At 39.5% G+C, this 20863-nt stretch overlaps 1 protein-coding gene across 1 annotated transcript in view; it reads left to right on the top strand.

Annotated features, from left to right (window-relative positions):
* Positions 1-20863, top strand: part of TBCK (TBC1 domain containing kinase) — a 171199-nt gene that overhangs the window by 27313 nt on the left and 123023 nt on the right. The window contains exons 4-5 of the mRNA XM_081105075.1: positions 16589-16703; positions 19381-19454. Coding sequence (XP_080961201.1) covers positions 16589-16703; positions 19381-19454 — 189 coding nt within the window. The remainder of the gene's footprint in view (positions 1-16588; positions 16704-19380; positions 19455-20863) is intronic.

Raw genomic sequence — 20863 nt, 5'->3', positions numbered from 1 at the left:
CCAAAGCTTTCTGGAGTCCTCTCCTAGGAGAGTTATACTAGTAGATGTACTTAATTCCTCCAGCAGCTAATTGTGGCATGTGCAAAGTGTTGTCTGTTAGAGAAACTTGCCTGAGTCTGGGCGTCCAGGGTGTTTGTCGGGGGTTAGTCACGAAGGCACTTGTAACTGAAGTTACTGATGCTCTAGACCCCCCAGAAAGCAAGCAAGTCTTCAATCTAAATCATTGTTTGCACAAAATATCTAGACAAGCTAGAGTGGTTCAAGGCCTCCAATGGGCAAAACCTTCTTATGAGTTAGAACATTCAAAAAGCACAATTCCCAGGCGCCCATAAAGGGCCAGTCAGAACAATAGGCACATTTGGGGAATGAGGAAGGTTTGAGACTGATGAGATTCCTATTTGAGGAAGTGTTAAAGTAGATTTTATAGCCACTTCCAACAATTCATGCAGGATGTTATGACTTTGTAAACTAATGGTTACCAGTTTCATTTAGTGTTTGTGTAAAGACTTTTTTTTTAATTCATCAATGAAGTATTAGTTTTCTATTGCTGCTATAACATATTGGCCACAAATATTTCAGCTTAAAAGAATACAAATTTATTATTTAACTAGTGGCCCGTTGCACGTTCCTGCATATTGAAAGGAAATTAATTAGAAGAAATACTTTAATATTGCTATTTGCCCTTTCGCTACTAGTATAAATAGAAGTGTCAGAGTTGAAAGAAAATTAGTAAAATGCATATGAAAATAATATACAAATCTATACCAATAAAAGCCTAGGTAGCCCTCGCACACGAGGTCGCCACAGGATGGCCGTGCGCACAGGGGAGGTGAGGCCCGGTGGCCGCTCCGCGCAGTGAGGCCTGGGGATCCTGCGGCTCCACGTGACACAGAGGAGGCTGGTCCCGGCGTCTCCACCGTGTCTCGCGGATGAGGCGGGTCCTGGCAGAGCAGGCGGGTCACGACAGGGAGGGGCAGTTGGGGGCGATCGGGCCAGCAGGATAGCAGTTAGGCATCTATCAGGCTGGCAGGGGAGTGGTTAGGGGGCGATCAATCTGGCAGGCAGAAGTGGTTAGGGGCAGTCAGGCAGGCATGCAGGCAAGCAGTTAGGAGCCAGTGGTCCCAGATTGTGAGAGGGGTGTCCGATTGCCGGTTTAGGCCTGATCCCTGTGGGCCTAAACCGGCAATCAGACATCCCCCAAGGAGTCCCAAATTGGAGAGGGTGCAGGCCGGGCTGAGGAACACTATGAATTTCATGCACCGGGCCACTAGTTGACTAATAAATAAACAATAACAACATGATATAACAACAAAGACAATATAAAAACAACTGATAAAAACAATGACTGATAAATTGATTAAACTTATTCTGATATCTCCATTTATACCACATTTAGAGTAAAAACACTTTCAGAGTGCTTGACTAATTTCCCTTGTGATGAAGTATTTACAACTTTAACTTTAACATAACATGCTCTTCAAACTCAAGAGAAAGCAACATATAACTGACCATCTCCAAAAATGGGTTTAGGTAGGAATTTTCCTACTCTGTCTAGAGTTTGTCCTTGTGATTTGTTAATGGTCTTCAGACATGTTCTGTCGACGCTGCCGCCACTTTCTTTCAGATTCAGAATGTCAACAAAACCAAATTCACGATCGACAATGACAGACTGAAACACATGCGTGCGATTGGCACCAGTGAGAGCTTTATGTGTATTGCACATGCACGAGTCAACGTCTTTTTTTTCCCCTAGTTTTTTTTTTCTTTATTGATTAAAGTATTATATATGTGTCCTTATCCTTCTGTTGGCCCCCTACCCTCCCCCTACTCATGCCCTCACCCCCCTGGTGTCTTTGTCCATTGGTTAGGCTTATATGCATGCATACAAGCCCTTTGGTTGATCTCTCCCCCTTACCCGTGCCCTCCCCTACCTTCCCTCTGAGGTTTGACGGTCTGATCGATGCTTCTCTCTCTCTCTGGATCTGTTTTGCTCATCAGTTTTTGTTGTTCATTATATTCCATAAATGCGTGAGATCATGTGATATTTACCTTTCGCTGACTGGCTTATTTTGCTTAGCATAATGCTCTCCAGTTCCATCCATGCTGTTGCAAATGGTAAGAATTCCTTCTTTTTTACCACAGCGTGGTATTCCATTGTGCAGTGCATGTCATAAGTACTGGCCAGTTGGACGGACGGTCGGTTACTTAGCCTTTTATATATATAGATAGTTCTGTAGGTCAGAAATCTATTGGGTTTGGCTGGTTTCTCTGCTACAGGTCTAAAACATGCCAAAATCAAAGTGTGAGCATTCCTCTGGAGAGAACCCATTTCCAGGCTTATTCTGGTTGTTGGTAGAATTTAGCTCTTTCCATGAGGTTATAGAACTGTGGTCCCCATTTTTTGCTCTTCACCAGGAGTGGTTCTTAGCTTATAGAAGCCACCTGCATTCTCTGGCTCCTAACCCCATGCCTTTATCTTTTTAAAAAAAAATGTTTTTATTGATTCCAGAGAGGGGAAGGCAGAGGGAGAGAGAGCAATAGAAACATTAATGATTAGAGAGAATCATTGGTTGGCTACCCCCTAGTGGGCATCAAGCCCCCAATCCAGGCATGTGCCCTGACCTGAAATTGAACCTTGACCTCCTGGTTCATAGTTTGATACTCAACCTCTGAACCACACTGGCCATGCCCCATGCCTTTATCTTTAAAGTTAGTAGCAGGAGGTCCAGTCCTTCTGACACTGAATCTCTGAGCTCTGCTGCCTTTTCTTCTATCACTCTCTCTCTGACTCTTCTACTTTGCTCTTTTATTTTAAGGGCTCATGTGACAACATTAGACCCACCTGGAAAATTTGTGTAATCTCCCTATTTTAAGATTAGCTTATTAGCAGCGTACTTCCATCTGCAAAGTCCCTTCACAGCAGTAGGTAGTCTAGTGATGGATTGAATACCCAGGTGACAATAGTCTTGGGAGGGCATCTTTAGAATTCTCTCACATTTTTTATACAGGTAAGTACTGAAAAGTCTTTTCTCTTCACTTAAATCTAAATTTCATATTATTAATTGTACCTAAATTTTCAAAAACGAGAAATGATTTATTTATTAAGCACTATTAATCCTTTCAACAATTATAAGCATGTTTAGGCTCTGTATTATTGATGAAAGAAATTTTTCTGAGTTATTCATGTTGCCAGTTATCATCAGGAAATAAAGTAGAAATGTAATAGTTTAAATTCAAACTTCATTGTATGCTATTTTCCAGAATAATTGTCAAGAGTAAAGGAAACCCTATGTGTACTAAAATACTTGTTGGAGAGAAGGAACTGTTGCAGTGTCCATGTACCAAAAGGATGGTCAGAAAACTTGTAAATATACTGATGTAGAAGGCTGACATGTTATTTTCCATTAGAGACACTTTTTTAAAAAAAAAAAAATATGGGATGCTTCACGAATTTGCATGTCATCCTTGCGCAGGGGCCATACTAATTTTCTTGTATCCTTCCAATTTTAGTATATGTGCTGCCGGGACTACAGACATTTTTTTTTTTTATCCAAACGCATTAATTGAAATTTTTAGTGAAGTATTAGATTTACTATATTTATAAAAAAGGGTGGGGGAAACTTGAGAGAGGAAGATGAGGAGACTGGATTTAGGATGGGGAATATATATAACAGAAATTATAAACTCATTTGAGTCCAGGCAGGTAATTTAAGGTAGTGAAGTATAATGAGGTGATACTGGATTAAACTGGAAAGCAGATAACACCTTGAAAAGGGGCCACTAACACTCAGCGTTAGCCCTTATTGCCCTGTAAGACTGTGTCTGGTGTTACAGCCTCTTTCAGTTTTTCAAAAGAACTCAGAATCTGGATTCTTAAGTGAAACCTCTGAATTTCTGAACATTTCAAGTAATTAAAAAGTTATAAAACACCATGATCCAGACAAAGCAAAGTAATGGGTGGATTTGGCCAATGAGCAGCCAATTTGCAATTATCAAATATAAGAAGTTATTGCTAGAGGAAGATAATATTTCTTCAGTGCTTTGTCTGATTTAAGTGGATGGGATCATTGTGAAAAAGAAAGAAAAATGGGCTTTTAACTTTAATTATCATTCCCTTATTTTAACATATTTGGAAGAAAAGGTGAGATATCTGCATTTTATAATTTTACTAGTGAGGTGAGAAATTATATACTTTTGAAAGACTTCTTGTATGTGTTTTAGCAGAATGATCTGAGAATGAAAGGAGTCATCTGTGTTGGAAGTTAATTTCACCTATGAAAACTTTCTGTTTAAAACAATCAACTTTGTATAGCCTCAGTGGTCAAATGCCAAAGCAGTTTTTTTCATTTACTCATTTTTTACCTCCTATTAAATCAATTCCTTTAGTAAGTGAGAACGCTTTAGCACATTAAGGTGAGAGATTTGTGCTTAGAATTTGCACTGACTTCAAGGAAACACTTTGAATTTTATTTTGTGGTACCATCCATACCTGTGGTCAGCAAACTGCAGCTGGCGAGCCACATGCAGCTCTTTGGCCCCTTGAGTGTGGCTCTTCCACAAAGTACCACGTGCGGACGCGCACGTACAGTGTGATTGAAACTTCGTGGCCCATGCGCAGAAGTTGGTATTTGAAACTGACTTTTTTATGAGCAAAGCATCATAAAACCATATGAATAGTCATATCCCAGACTTATAGCTTTTAACTTTTATTTTGGAGTGAGAATTGAATTGTAAAATATGCCCAGTTTCACAACTTAAGGAAAGTAGACTGATTTTTTTTAGACCTGTTACAAAATAATTTTTAGGTAAACAGTTAATCAGTGAAATTTCCATTTTAAAACATCTGAATCTGAGGCAAATAAATTCTTAAATTTAGCATGGATGGGTGTCCTTTCAGGCTAAAAAATGTGTGCCCGGTAGTGAGATGAATTAATTTCCTTTTCCAATTCTCAAAGCTTTCTTTTTTCTCTTTTTCTTTAGAAAAAAAAATTGTTCTGTTAAATATTGTGATATTTTAAACAATATTTAGTGAGTGATAAGTGGCAAATTAAGAGCCTCAAAGACATTAGTTAATCACTAAAAATATCCCATCTCCAAATTTTTTAATTATAAACCAGTGAATCATTAAAAGTTATATGCTGATTGAGCCCTTTTGTCTTGAAGTTACAGAGGAGAAATTAGGTTAAAGATAACATTAATCATTAGTATTTTTTTTTCTCTCCATTTCTTAAATCACACAGTAGCTTACTATATTTTATCTGTTTCTTCTGCCTTAACATTTATCTCAGGCTGATACCAAGTAAGGAAGTTTTAGACCAAACGGAAACTGTGGGAGTGATCAGGTTTTATAAGGTGAAAGAACATCTTGAACTCATAGAATCCAGAAGTGTGTTTCCTCCCTTGGTTTGCTGACAATATGGGTATTTTGGCTTGTGGAGTGGTCCTTAGAAATATCATGGATTATAGATCTGAGGAAATAGCATGTGTGGTTTTAAATACCACCTATACAGGAATGACTTCCAAATCTAACTCAGCAATCCTGACCTCTCATTCTTTGTTCACCTCTATTTCTTGCAATCTGAATAGCATTTCTTCTTGGAAACATTGCAAGAAAACAAAAAAAACCCTGATGTTTTGAGGGTGGTAGGAGTTTCTTGTGCTTTTTATCATCTTTATTGAGATACTATAATTGATATAAAAGAAACACTGAAAAACATTTAATATGTACATTTGTGGCGTTTGGACATATGCATACGCCTATGAAACTATCACCACAGTCGAGATAACAGACATATCCATCACCTCCCAAAGTTTCCTTTTGTCCTTTTTATTTTTGCACATGATAAGAACAGTTAATATGAAACCTACCCTCTTAACAAATTTTAAGTGCACACTACATTGGTACTGTGTTATAGAGTAGAACTCTAAAACTTATTCATCTTGCAAAATTGAAATTTTATACCAATTGAATAACTCACATTTTCTTCTCTACAACCCCCTGGCAACCACCATTCTATTCTCTGCTTCTTTAAGTTTGACTGTTTGAGATACTTCACATAAATGGAATTATGCAGTATTTGTCCTTTTGTGTCTTGCTTATTTCATTTAGCATAGTGTCCTCCAGGTTCATACATATCATCTCAAATGCAGGATTTTCTTATTTTTTAAGGCCAAATAATATTTAGTTATATGTATATATCACATTTTCTTTATTCATCTGTCAATGGGCATTTGGGCTGTAAAAGAGATCCTATATGGTATGTCTTAAATCTGACAAAATTAATTCCCCTCATTGATTTTTTCCTAGTGTTTTCCTATGTATATTTATAATATTCACTATTCTTAACACACACACACAAAGGGACACAGGAAACTTTTGGAGGTGATGGGTGTGTCTGTTAAATTGGTTGTGGTGATGGTTTCATGAGTGTATGCATATGTCTAAATTCATCAAATTGTATACATTATGTATATTTTTTGTATATCAATTAACCTCAGTAAAATTATTTTAAAAATAATAAAAAACTTCTGAAAGACACTGAAGGAGACTTGAAGAAATGCAGAGACATCTCTTTTTCTTGGATGGAATAATTCAAATTCATAAAGATGTTGTTTGTTGTTTTTCTAAATAATATACAGATTTAATGGTAACCCAAATCACATTCCAAACACTAACCAGTATTGATATTTTTTAGCTAGAAAAATTGATTACAGGAATCTGTCTTAACAACTTAGTCTAATTCACAGTTTTAGCCAGATATTAATGGATTATCTTTTTACCCATTATACAGTGGTTCATTTTTCTTTCAATATAAAAGAGACTAGAAAAAGAGGTATATTTTCAGCGAATGAGTAGTGGGGGGGGGGAGGGGGGCAGGCATAGCCGTTGGGTAAACTTGAGCAATTTTTGTTTTCTTGGCTTACTGAAGAATTATACATTCTCTTGTAAATGAAGATAACACTTTTCTTTCTAAAAATGTTTTTATTGATTTTGAGAGAGAGAGGAAGGGAGACAGATAGAGAGATAGGAACACCAGTGAGAGAGAGAGAGACAACAACCGGCTGCCTCCTGCACACTCCCTACTGGGGATCAAGCCCACAACAGGGCATGTGCCCTGACTGAGAATCAAACCTGGGATCTCTTGGTTCATGGGTCGATGCTTAACTGCTTTGGTCTGGCTGAAGTTAACACTTTTGAGTCATTGCTAGTATAATATACTTTTCTGAGCTGTTTTTTCATTAGTGGTGAGGATTTAATCTTATTATCTGCGCCCTCTTTATTATGTAATGTCATTGTATGCATTTACTGAGATATTTGATACATATTTATTGAACGCCTACCGTATAGGTCCTGTGATAGGCACAGTGAGCGAAAAACCTACACATAAATTATTACTGTAAAATTAATAAGCCCATCAACTATTAACTTTCAGAATAAAGAGTAGTGCAGTTCTACCTGGGTGGAGGCATTGGATGAAAAGCCATTATGGATTTTGTCAAAAAAAATTATGGAAATGATAAAATAGTTCTAGAATAAAGAAGGATATCAAAAAAGGGCTGGTTGAGATACAGAGGAGTCTTACAAAACAGGTTTCAAGGTCTCGATAAGATAAAGAGCAGCTCCTATGGAATGAGGAGCAGAGAAGTATAGGAGATTGTAGTTGAAAATCGGGATGTTAGTAGAGAGATTGAGCAGTGTCTTATTTTGACAAACTATATTTAGAGTTATCTGCTGGATTTAGATGAAAATTTGTGGCTATGAACATGTGAGGCCAACCAATTCTTATCGACAATTAAACGCATGATCTTGACCTCAGTCTGCTTTAACCAACCAAGCTAAATGGCTGCTGATAATTTAGGAATGATTGAATAAAAAGAACACTGTAAGTTTTCTTCGAAATACATACGGAGAGGGATAAAAATATATACTTGGTATTCTCTTTAACTTTTTAATCTTTCTAAAGATTTTTATTTTTTTAGGTCTCTTATTTATTACCAATTTAATACATAAATGTTCATGTTTTCGTTTCCTTGTTAGAGGGAAAAGATGGTAATTCTCATCTGCTAACTTAATTATTGGATTATCATTGTAGTGAAATTCTTTTGAATTTAATTGTATTAAAATTATGAATTTATGCCCTAGCCAGTTTGGCTCAGTGGATAGAGTGTCAGCCCATGACTGAAAGGTCCCAGGTTTGATTCCGGTCAAGGTCACGTACCTCAGCTGTAGGCTCAATCCCCAGCCCTGTTAAGGGCATGTGCAGGAGGCAACCAATTGATGTGTCTCTCTCACATTGATGTTTCTCTCTCTCTGTTTCTCCCCCTCCCTTCCACTCTCACTAAAAGTCAATGGGAAAATATCCTTGGGTGAAGATTAACAACAAAAAAAAATATGAATTTATAAATCTGTCTTTTCAACTATACCATTGACTTTGTGATTGTGTAGATCCAATTCTTTATCTTTGTGTCCATGGAGTCTAAAGATGCAGGGGCCTAAAAACACAGTACTAAGCAGTTAATAGCTACTTAACTGTGTTAGAGTATAAATAAAAGTGTTTTAAAATGTGATCTTGCTTAATTGTAAATTATTTACCATATTATTTTGAAAGCTGCCTTTTGGTCATATCTATGTATTTCCAATCACCAAGGATTCTTATGATCACTAAACTTTTCAAATTGTTAGGGATAATAGTAACAAAGTAAATGCTACCCTCCCAGTCTTTGGGAGTGACAATAGTAATTGCTAGTTTCAAAAAGAGAAGAATATTTTATGACCTGAAGTTTAATTTACATTTTCTGGGTTAGTGATGGATTTTTTTATTAACCAGTCTCTGATTTGGGAATTGTGTAGGACAGTGGTCGGCAAAAGGCGGCCCCTTGAGTGTGGCTCTTCCACAAAATACCACGTGCGGGCGCGCAAGTACAGTGCAATTGAAACTTCGTGGCCACACTCAAGGGGCCAAAGAGCCACATGTGGCTCTCGAGCCGCAGTTTGCCGACCACTGATGTAGGATAAAGTCATGTTGTCCCCTGATAACATTTGTTTTTAATTGTGTGAATCTCATTCTTTTAATTTAACTCTCCTTCTAGAGGCCTTTTCCATTAAATTGTAATGTACTGACTATTACTGGGAATAAGATTTTTTTTTGCCTTGCTGTTGCATTAAAATTGCATTAGCTACTTCAAAATAAATTTTTAAATGATTTCATGGTATAAGTTCTTTGCCATATTAAACAATAAAGCTTTAAAAACAAATAAGTATGCAAAATTCCACAAATACTGATTCCTTCTAATTATACAAAATAAAATTTTTTCTTCTTTATACCTTATATTTTAAAATAAAATTAAGTATTAAAAGTACAAAAGGACAAAAAAACATATTATTTGAAGTGAAGAGTACTGAGTCCATTAAGCATCATGGCTAAGTAACAGCTAAGAAAAGGTATGCCATGAGCTTCAGTTTTATTTTGAATTTTTAAAAACTATTGCAATGTGTATGCTCATCAGAAAATAGCATAAATGTGCTTTTTGACCTGCAAATATTTTCCAATTATATCTTATAGCCAATTAGCACAAGCAAATAGAGGAAGTAGAATATGCATTTTTCCGTGTTCAGCTGTTTCAGAACTGCTTTAGTGGAAAATCACTTTAAAGGTTTCATTTTCATGAGAAAGATGCCTATATTGAAGTAGTGTGCAACTGAGGTCCTCTAGTGTCACAGCTGAATATAACACCAGCTCTTAAGATTTTGTGAAGTTTGTGGAGAGAGAGAGAGAGAGAGAGAGGACAAGGACAAGAGCAATTACTACTTTAAAATTGACAGCATAAAACCCAATGAACTAAAAACAAAAAAAAAAAACTAGTTTTTATTTATTAATCAAATCTTAAGGAAAATTTTCTTTGTTTTCAAGAGAGAAATAAGAAAGGGTTGTCATGCTTTCATATTCACATTTTATTAATGTAATTATAGTTGTTTAAAAGTTTGTAATAGTTTCCTTTACATCGTTGATTTATTTTTTGAGAATCTTAATGAAAACTGTAAATTCCAAATTGTTCTTGTTTCACACATTCCGTATTTGCTTAGGACTGGCTGTTGTGGCAACTTAATATGGTAGAAACTATTGATAAAGAGGCATAGTTTACAGGTTAGTTTAAATAGGCATTCTTTATTAATTTTTTTTGTTTTTTTAAACACTTCATAGAGAATATCAACTTATTTATTTTAAAATATAGCTCACAACCAGAAAGTACCAGATAATTGAAGAAAAAAAAATAGTTTGAGAGAAAGAGAGCCAAGGGAGAAAAAAAACCACAGACAGCCTTACCCAACATGATCCAATGAAAAGGAATAACTAGATAACAGAAGAGAGATCCTATATTAAATAGAAGAGTACATAGAGCTAAAGGCCATGCTCATGGGAAATGAAACAGAAAGTTGATATAGAAAATAGATCCAATTTTCATCTGCCCACCAAGAGTTTCAATTAAAAGATAGAGTGGAAGTTGACACTAATGAAAGATACAACAAATCAACTTTTTATTAATGTTTCTGTGTTAATGGAATATGAGTCTTAAAAGGGCACACCTAATGTTACTAGCACAAATGCATAAATGCCCACAGTATAGACATATTGGGCTAAAATTTTGTCTAACGATAGTGCAAAGCAATCCTGAAAGCCTCCGAAGAGGAATAACATGGCATCTGCAACAAATTTAGAATCAGGCAGGCATTAGACTTCTCCCCATTAATGAAGAACACTCAAAGACAGTGAAGAAATCCAAGTTTAAGGGCATGAGTAAAATATTGAAGACATGCCATGTTTTAAAATTAATTTCCCCTTTGAACTGCTGTGCATTCTCCACCTTGAGGACTTGCTTACTGTGCCCTCTGCCTGAATCATACATTTCTGAGAGAACTGCATGTCTCTTTTACTTCCGTTAGATGTCTGCATAAATATTACCTACTTAATGAAGCTTTGCTTGATCAAAATGTTGCTAAGTATATCCTATATAATAAAAGCCCAGCGACCGAACAGCGGAACAACCAGAACAACCGATTGATCAGTCACTATGACACACACTGACCACCAGGGGGCAGACACTCAATGCAGGAGCTGCCCCCTGGTGGTCAGTGTGCTCCCACAGTGGGAGCGCCCCTGGGCTGACTGGGATGAGCGGCACTCCCACAGCGGGCAATCCCCGCAGGCCAAACCCCCCGCCAGTGCATGAATCCCAGCACTAAAAGCTGGCGTTGCTATTGCTAAGCACCGTCCTTGTGGCAGGCGAAGGCCATGTACTCTCCATGGAATCTCAGATAGTCCCAGAACCCACCTCAAAGGGTTGATCTAAAGATTTTTATTCATAGCTTTAAGAATGGAATGAGATCATCAGCTTTTAAGTAGTTGAGGAAAACACAAGGCTCCTTTTTCATTCTCTTCCTCCGGGCTTCTTGTGAGAAGACAAATACCTGGCTCCCATGGCCCCACCCTGAGCACTGTGCTGAGAGCTCATTGGCCCTTGGCTCCCAGTGAGTCTGCCTTCCAATGGCCTTTACACCTAGCGCCACTGCCTAAGCATCTTACTCAGCCCGTATCACTGACTGAGCACCCACCAGGCGATGCCCAGGTGCTTGCAGAGCAGCAGGGAGCCAGCCGCTCTGTCCTATGGAGAGGAGCATGCGTTGCGCCAGGAGAGGACAGGGGTGCAGGGAGGAAACCATGAAAACATGGGAACGAAGCCACATAGGGGCTCCGCGAGGGGAGGGGCAAAGGGAGGCTCACTGGGAAAGTGGATGGATGGAGGAGAGCCAGGCGAGTGCCTGGAGAAGGGCATTGGGCAGAGGGGACAGCCCACGGAGGGGCAGTAGGATGAGCAAGAGGCCAAATGGAAGGGGGTCAAGGCTGAGTCAGAGGGCACATCCTGCAGGGATTACAGGCCCATGAGAATCTGGCATCCCCTGAGTGCAGGGGGACGCACTGGGGCTGTAGGTGAGGACCCGCTGGGCTGATGCAGTGGGACACACCCTCTGGCTTCTGTGTCAGGAGCAGACTGGGGGAAGCGGAGGCAGGGAGACAGCCGGAGGCGACAGCACCCTCCCAGAGGGGGATGCGGAGACAGTGGATACTGTGGTAGCCCAGGTAGCGGCTTTGGGGTGTGTGGAGGGAAGCCAGAGTGTGAAGAATGATGTGGCAGGGAGGAGGAAGGAGGCCACAGGCTCCACTCGGCCTCTGGGAAGGCAGGGTCTCCAGTAGCTGCCAGCCTGGGGGTCAGATCCCATCTGTTTTGAGGGTCTGACTGTAAAACCCAGAACTTAGTTTGAGCTCCACACGAGGGACATTGGAATGTTCATGACCAGCCTCCCACCGTGACATCCAGGTGGCGGGTCATTCCCATCTCGCTGCCCTAATCCCTCCACATCCCCTCCCCCCAAGCTCTCTTCAGTGATGACTAGTACTTATCGGAAACAAGCAAATGATTTTATTTTTGGCACAAAAAACAACAAAACAGAATGTACAATATTATGGAAAGCAAATGTTGAAAACTAGGAAAATGAAGCCCCCTTGTGGATACACTGATCAGCTGGAACCCGTGTCATGTGTGACACAAAAGGGCTCGGGGTCCAATGCAAAGGGCTTGCCCAGGTGGTCCCACTCCAGTTTTCAGGACAGAGAGGCTCCCACACTACAGAACAGAACAGCCGAACCAGCCTGGTGCTTCCGGAGAAAGAAATGCTCCTGAGATGCGGGGACAGGGCGGTCAACATCCAGATCACTGCTTCTAACTCCCAGCCGGGGCCTGTGGTGCTCTCAGCTCTGCCCCTCACTCCCCCTCCCACGTCTTCTCCCTGGTGAACTGCGGACGGCCCTTTCCATCCTCTGCCCACCTCAGCACTGATGGCAGGTAGGGAAGGTGGGGGATCATGCAGGGAATCTGAGGGCCTCGAGGAAATGCCTGAGACAGTGTCTGTCCACCCACCCGTGGCTGAACCGATTATCACAGAGACCTCATGAGTGTGTGTTTAGAACCTGTCTCTGCCACTGTGTAACTTGGCTGTTTTGAGCAAGTCGACCTCTGGAGTCTTAATTCTCTCTCCTTTAAAATGAGAACAAGAGTCCAACGGGCATGGCTCAGTGGTTGAACATCGACCTGTGACTCAGGAGGTCAAGGTTTGACTCCCTGTCAGGGCACATGCCCAGGTTGTGGTCTCAATTCCCAGTGTGGGGCATGCAGGCAGCAGCAGATCCATGACTCTTTCATCATTGATGTTTCTCTCTCTCTCTCCCTATCCCTTCCTCTCTGAAATCAATGGACGATACCCTCCTATATAATAAATGCCTAATATGCAAATTGTCCCCTTGACCGGGAGTTTGACCACTCCCTATGACATGCACTGACCACCACGTGGTGGTGTGGAACATGGTGGGCGTTGGCGATGAGGCACTGGCAGCAGGTGGCACTGGAGGTGCTGCCGGCCCCAGTGGGCTTCGGGGTGAGCCAGACTGCAGCCGCCAGGACTGCAGGGGCCGGCTGGGTCCCCTTGGGTTTGTGCAGGAGCCGTTCTGAGAGGCTGGCCAGGAAAGAGCACGTTGCCCACCCGGCTTCCATGTGGCGCCGCTGGGTGGCCCAGAGGCCCTCACTGCACCCTGGCCCACGGCATCTGGTCGCGCTCACCGTATCTCTGCGTGGGGACTCGGGTGCCATGACTCAGGCAGATTGGGGCGTGCAGGGGCCCAGGTGCTGCCCAGGGCCCAGAAGTCAGTTAGGACCTGCCCTTTCATGCCAAACGCTCGTGCTTCAATCGCCGGCTAGGCCTAGGGACTACACCTGTGCATGCATTTCATGCACCAGGCCTCTAGTATATATAAAATTATATATACATATGTAAATATATCATACATAATAAAAGCCTACTATGCTAAGTGTCCGGTCCTGGTCATCTGTTCAACCAATTAAAGCGTAATATGCTAATGATATGCTAAGACTGCTCAACCGCTCGCTATGACGTGCACTGACCACTGGGGGCAGGCGCTCTGACCTGTAGGTTAGCTTGCTGCTGGGGTCTGGCAGATCAGGACTGAGCGAGATGGGCCGGACATGCCCTGGAGCCCTCCCACGGTCCTTCCCTGGCTGGCTAACCTCCCGAGTCCCTGCCCAGCCCCATCGTGTACTGGTGGGCTCCCTTGGCCTGGCCTGCATCCTATTGAGTGCACAAATTTCATGCACCGGGCCTCTAGTATATATATAATTAGCAACCTGCTACCCTACATTCTCTATTTTCTACTTTTTCTCTTTATCATTCGATCACTATATGTCATATTATATATTCACCTATTTACCTAGTTAGCCTTCAAGAATGGAATGCAGGTTTTTAAATCTCATTTAAAAATTAACAATATAAGTAATAAACATCAGAAGTTGGGAAAGGAAAATGGGAAAGTTGTAGAAGTATATTAATTATATCATTGTGCATAGTGAATAGCTAATTATCTGTATCATAAAAGGCCTGTGGTTGTGACACCCTAACAGCGTCATGACCAAACAAGCCTTGCCTCTCATGGTGGGCGGGGTGGGGCGCAAGCTACTCGCAGTGGAGAGCTACTAGTGGCAGAAAGCTACTAGCGGTGGAGAGCTACTAGCGGTGGAGAGCTACTAGCAGTGGAGAGCTACTAGCGGTGGAGAGCTACGAGCAGCAGCAGGCAGGGCGCAAGCTATGAGCGGTGATGGGTGGGGTGGCCAGCTGAGGCAATTGGAAGTGAGCTACTTGCACACAATTTCGTGCACACTAGGCCTCTAGTCCTATCTAATAATAGACAAACAGGGTAATTGACTGTACCTTTGCTATGCTTCCCCTTGGCTAATCAGCAAGATATGCAAATTAACTGCCAACAAAGATGGCGGTTAATTTGCATATGTAGGCAGGAAGCAGTGGAGCGAAGACTGAAGGTGGCTCCCATGGGAGCAGCGATCAAAGCGGCTCTGGCCAGAGCAGCGAAGGCTTTGAAGGTGGCTCTGGCCGGAGTGAAGGCCTGGGTCCTGGGTGCCCAAGGAAAACCAGTGCAGGCAGCCAGGGGAAGGGAAGGCCTATTGCACGAATCTTTTTGTGCAACAGGCCTCTAGTATTAAATAAAAGTCTAACCACCAGAAAAATTGAAACAGAAACTGCTAAGGGTGGTTAGCTCTGGAAAGTCAGCATAGGATGAGAGGAGAGAGTGATATTAGTTTTTCATCTTTGGTTCTTACGATTTTTTGGAAGAGGCAGTCATATTGCATCTTTAAAAATAATGTTATTCAGCCTACTTTTTTAAACATCAGTTTATTGAAGTGTAATTTACATGCCTTAAAATTAACCATTTTAATGTACAGTTTAAACCTGCAGAAGGTTGTTGCACAAATATGTCATGTACCCATAATCAAAATTATGGTCCTTCACACTCAACTTCCTACTTCATAGTCACCCATTCCCCCTACCTAACTAACCCCATGACAATTAGTGATCTGTTATTTCATCTTTTTTACTTTTAATTTGTCTTTTATTTAATGTGGGTTTCTTATAGCCAGAATATAAATGAGTATTCTTAATTCTTATCCATTCTGATCATCCTTATCTTTTAATTGGTGAGTTTACTTAATACATTTAATGTAATGATTGATACATCTGAATTAAAATGTATTAGTTGTTTTATAATTGTTTCATTTGTCTTTTGTTCTTTTCTTTAATTCTGACTATTTTCTGATTGACTATTTTTTAATAATTCCATTTTGTCTCTTGTTATTTAGCTTGTTAGTTTTTTAAAATTATTTTTAATGGTTACCTGAAAATTTTAATTTAATGTTTAAAAGTCTTAATTCAAAATGTCAAGAAATGCATAGAAAGGAAATCTAATATCAAAATGCTGGGTGGAGCATTGGGTTTGAATGAGTTTCCCCTATTTTTCTGTATATTATTTCTAACTCCCCACATGAATGATGCCTGATTATTTTTTTTTCTTAATGGAAAGAGATGGAGAGGGAAAGAATAAAAGAAACTGGGCATCTTTGTGGAAGATGTCCTAGGGGAAATAAGATAAGATTAAAGAAAAATGTTTGATAAATCATAAAGTACTAGAGGTCGCTTTGTGGATTGATATAGAAAGTAAGATCATGTCTCTCTGCCATAAAATATATTGTAGCTATTTTTCAGGGACTTAGCTATTTTTGTTTTGAGCAAGAGAGATGATTTTCATTGACTTGGTAGAACTAATCAGTCATCTATCTGAAACTTTCCTGACAATTTGGCAAAGCCAATCATACAGAATGTCAGTTGCACACCACCTCAATTAAATTCTCTTCCAGGAGAGAACAGATGTGCTATTAGTGTAGCCTTTAGGAAACTGTAGGATCTTTGTCAGATGAATCCTATTATAGTTATAAAACTCAAAATATGTACAAGTGGATATTTTAGAAAATGTATAGACTATTTTCTCTTAATAGAAGAAGAACAGTAAAAAAATCTAACTTTGAATTTTGTCACAAAACCTTATCTCATTCATTAAAATTGGTTTTTATATCTACTTTGTAATTGATCTGTGACTTTTTGTTTCCTTTGTAGCTATTCAAAGGTTTTGTGCATAGCATTTGAGGTACTCCAGGGCTTGCAATATATGAACAAACATGGGATAGTACATCGGGCGCTGTCTCCTCATAATATCCTTTTGGACCGAAAGGTAATAATTGCCAAATAATATATTCAATGTTTGTTTATTATTTGAGGTTGGAAGCAACTGAAATCAAGCCCATTCAGTTAATCAGATAGTAGGATACGAATATTTTTTAAGATTACTCATAACAAAAAGACTGTGTGAAAGTTATTGATACATCTGTGGTGTTAGAAAAAAGCATATGTAATCCTATCTAATAAAAGAGAAACATGGTAATTAGCGTATGACCGCTACCCTTCCCATTGGCTAATCAGGGCGATATGCAAATTAACTGCCAGCCAAGATGGCGGCCGGCAGCCAGGCAGCTTGAAGCTAACATGAGGGTTGCTTGCTTCAGTGACGGAGGACTCCAACGTTCCCCACCTGCCGCTGCCGGCCTCTGAGCTGCAACTCTAAGCAACTATGTTACAAATATAGAAGCTAAACAAAACCCCAGAAACCTGTTTTAGTCACCAGGCTTCAGCCAGCAGGATCGCAACATTGTTTCAAATACAGAAGGTAAACAAAGGCCAGAAACCTGCTTTCAGCAGCAGAGGCCTCAGAGCTGGAGCCTCAGAGCTAAAGCTGGCCCAGAATAAAAAAAGAAAAAAGAAAAAAAGGAGGGGTTGGGAGCTTCAGTCACCTGCCAGCCTGAAAACAGCCCTCAGTCCCTCACCCAGACTGGCCAGGCACCCCAATGGGGACCTCCACCCTGAAGGGTGTGTGACCAGCTGCAAACAGCCATCATCCCCTCATCCAGGCTGGCCAGGCACCCCAGTGGGGACCCCCAGCCTGATCCAGGACACCCTTCAGGGCAAACCAGCCGGCCCCCACCCATGCACCAGGCCTCTATATAGTAAAAGGGTAATATGCCTCCCAGCACTGGGATCAGCGTGACAGGGGGCAACGCCCCAACCCCCTGATCCGCCCTGCTCTGTGGGTGACGGGGCGGTGCCCCAACTCCCCTATCGGCCCTACTCTGTGAGTGGCAGGGGGGAGCTCCCCAACCCCCTGACAGGCCCTGCTCTGTGCGTGACAGGGGGGAGCTCCCCAACCCCCTGATCGACCCTGCTCTGTGCGTGACGGGGTGGTGCCGCAACCTCCCTATCGACCCTGCCTTGAGTGTGACAGGGGGCGGTGCCCCAACCCCCCAATCAGCCCTACCCTGAGCATGACTGAGGGTGGCATCGCAACCTCCCAATCCACCCTGCTCTGAGCCTGACCAGGGGCTGCACCTAGGGATTGGGCCTACCCTCTGCCACCCGGGAGCAGGCCTAAGCCAGCAGGTCATTATCTCCCGAGGGGTCCCAGATTGCGAGAGGGCACAGGCCGGGCTGAGAGACCCACCTCCTTCCCCCCGAGTGCACAAATTTTTGTGTACCGGGCCTCTAGTTAAATATATAAGTCCATGTGTTTTTCACATGCATTATTCTTTTCCCCCAAAAAGTCAGTTTCTGACATTCGTTTTTTCTCTTCCATTCATTTCCTAAAAAAACATGCATTGTAGCTTCTTGATCCACACCTGCTCTGAATTTGCTTTCATCTTAGGAAAGCCTCTCAATTTACATATTTTTCTCATAGTACAATTGCATTGTATTTTCTCCTCTTTATTTTTCCCCCCATTTTCTCTTCTATATTTTACTCTCCATTTACCACTTGTTCACACCTAGCTCCCTTGTTTTGGAGTGCTGCTTCTCTACTTGCAAATCTAATGGGTGATTAGTAAGAAGCTAGTCAACCCTTCTAAGAGGTTTATGGGTAGCAAGAATGATATATGTTCAGGAATAATCATAATTTCATTCTTTTTCATAAACATATTAAAAATAATTTTGAAGAAATCTTTTCTGGGGAATTATTTTCTGTTAGTAGGATTACTCTTTTTCCCAGTTTCTGTTCCAGACTTTCAGTACAGTTACCCTATGATATTAAAAATAACAAAAGAGAATATGGTACTTATGAGTTTCATGTTTATAGCAGTAAAGTATCTAACCAATCTGAATTTCTTTAAATTATAAACATTTTGTAAGGCTTAGAAATAAAGTTCTGAGATAAAGGATACAACCCAATTTTAAAATCTACTTAATTTTTTTACTTTTAAATATATAAAAGGGGAAAATTTAAGGGACTTATAAAATATATTTGCCTTTTATTAAGAACCTCAATTTTGTGATAATTATGACTATTCTCAAGCAAATAAAAAATGGTTGGAAATATAGAAGATTCAATAATATTTGATGATTTCAGACCTGATGTTTTCAAGTTAAGAACTCTCATGTCAGAGTTAAATTATAATGTTATGAGTGGACTTGCAACATCCTGAAAAAAATATTTTGTGAAAATTACCCTAAAATATTCTAAGTAGGCATTCAAGGCAAACAAGAAGACATGCTTTTTTGCTTTGTCAGAAAGCCTGGAAAGTAGAAATAGCAAAAAAGTGTTTACGTTTGTGTATGTATATACATACATATATGTGTGCATATACATACATATAAATATATATTTACATACATACAGTATGTTTGTAAGAAGTGTAAAGTAGACTAAACATTGGCAAGTAGGTTTTTAATAAAATTGTGGTAAATTTGTATATATATTATAATGTATCTGACTATATAATGGTTCCTATACTTATAAAATGTATAATTATATTTTTCCTGCTAATATTAAAATATTTCATAGTTATATCTTTCATTTATTTTTGTAGGGACATGTTAAATTGGCTAAATTTGGACTTTATCACATGACAGCTCATGGTGATGATGTTGATTTTCCAATTGGGTAAGAATATGTTTTCTTTTTTTAGTTCTGTCTTAAAATTTGTGATCTTTGTTATAGCTTTTCTTTATTAACATACCTTACTTTTTCAAATACTTTTAAAAGAGTAGACAATGAATTTTTCCAGCATCCAAAAGTTCCCTGATATTGATCTTTCATTGAATTGGCAGAGAGGCTAAGAGATTATTGACCTTGTTTACCTTATATTTTTACTAATTAATTTTATTTCATTCAGAATTAGGTAAATGTGAGGCAAGAATCCTGACCAGATATTCACTTAATGTGTGTTCCTCAAAAGACTGAGAAAAATCACTCTCATATTATTTTTCTTTGTTTCTGAGTTTAATTCCCTGTTTTTAATATGTAATTGCATATTAAGATTCTAGCTTACTCTTTGTATATTTCAGAGGTAATATTAGGGATAGCGTCTATAACTGAAAGTCTGTTTTTAAGTTTGAGTGATCCCTTGTGGTATAGAAATCCAGGTTTATGCAGGCCTCTAAGAAAAGAATGAAAGTTTTTTTATGTTGTACTCAAAGGTGTGCTTTTGACATAGATCTTAGTGTTATATTTATTGTGTGGTGGCTTTTTAAACATTTTAAAAATATAATTTTTCAGTGTTTAAAATTGACATTATTTAAGATACATAGAAGTTATAAACTAGTACCAGGAATTCCTATATACCCCTTACTCAGATGCCTCAAATATTAACATTTAACTACATTTGCTTTATCTTTTTCTTTTCTCTTATACATATTTATGTATGTGTGTATAAATATAGTTTTTAATCATTTAAGTGTAATTAGTGCATAAAATGGCATTTACACCTAAATATTTTAGCTTCTATTTTCTAAAGTAAGATATTTTTGTACATCCCACAAACTAATTATCAAAACCAGGAAATTAAAATTGATATAATACCATTTCATAATCTAGGGACCTTTATCATACTTTTCAGTTGTTGTGTGATGTTTTTAATAGTATCTATTTGTGTTTTGCTGTTTAGAATCTCTGAAATCACTCCATCTCTGAGAATTGTGTATCAGAGTAATGGAGTGTGTTTCTGCTTAAAAAATTAATTAGATAATTTTTAAAAGGTCTCATTTATAAATTACCCTTATATCTTTAAAATTTAAATTGTAGATTTCTTACTTAAATTTTTCATTTGTTAGGACATAGCCAATCTTGAAATAAACTGTTTAGTCATTCTTTCCCTTGTTTATTAAGAAAATATTTATTGAGAACCTTCTCTTCTGGCCACTGATAGATAAAAATCAGTAAAAATAAGTTCCTATCCTCAAGAGGCTCATGGTTTATTGGGATTTTTGTTTTGTTTTGATGGCCTACTTATTAAGGTGCATAAATTCATAATTTTGAACTTTTGCATTTCAAAACTTGTGGTCATAGGCAAC

This window comes from Myotis nattereri (assembly GCF_964212035.1).
Source record: "Myotis nattereri genome assembly, chromosome: 1".
NCBI classification, from domain to species: Eukaryota; Metazoa; Chordata; class Mammalia; order Chiroptera; family Vespertilionidae; genus Myotis; species Myotis nattereri.
The sequence above is the reverse complement of the archived record's forward strand: the minus strand, read 5'-3'. Positions and strand labels throughout refer to the sequence as shown.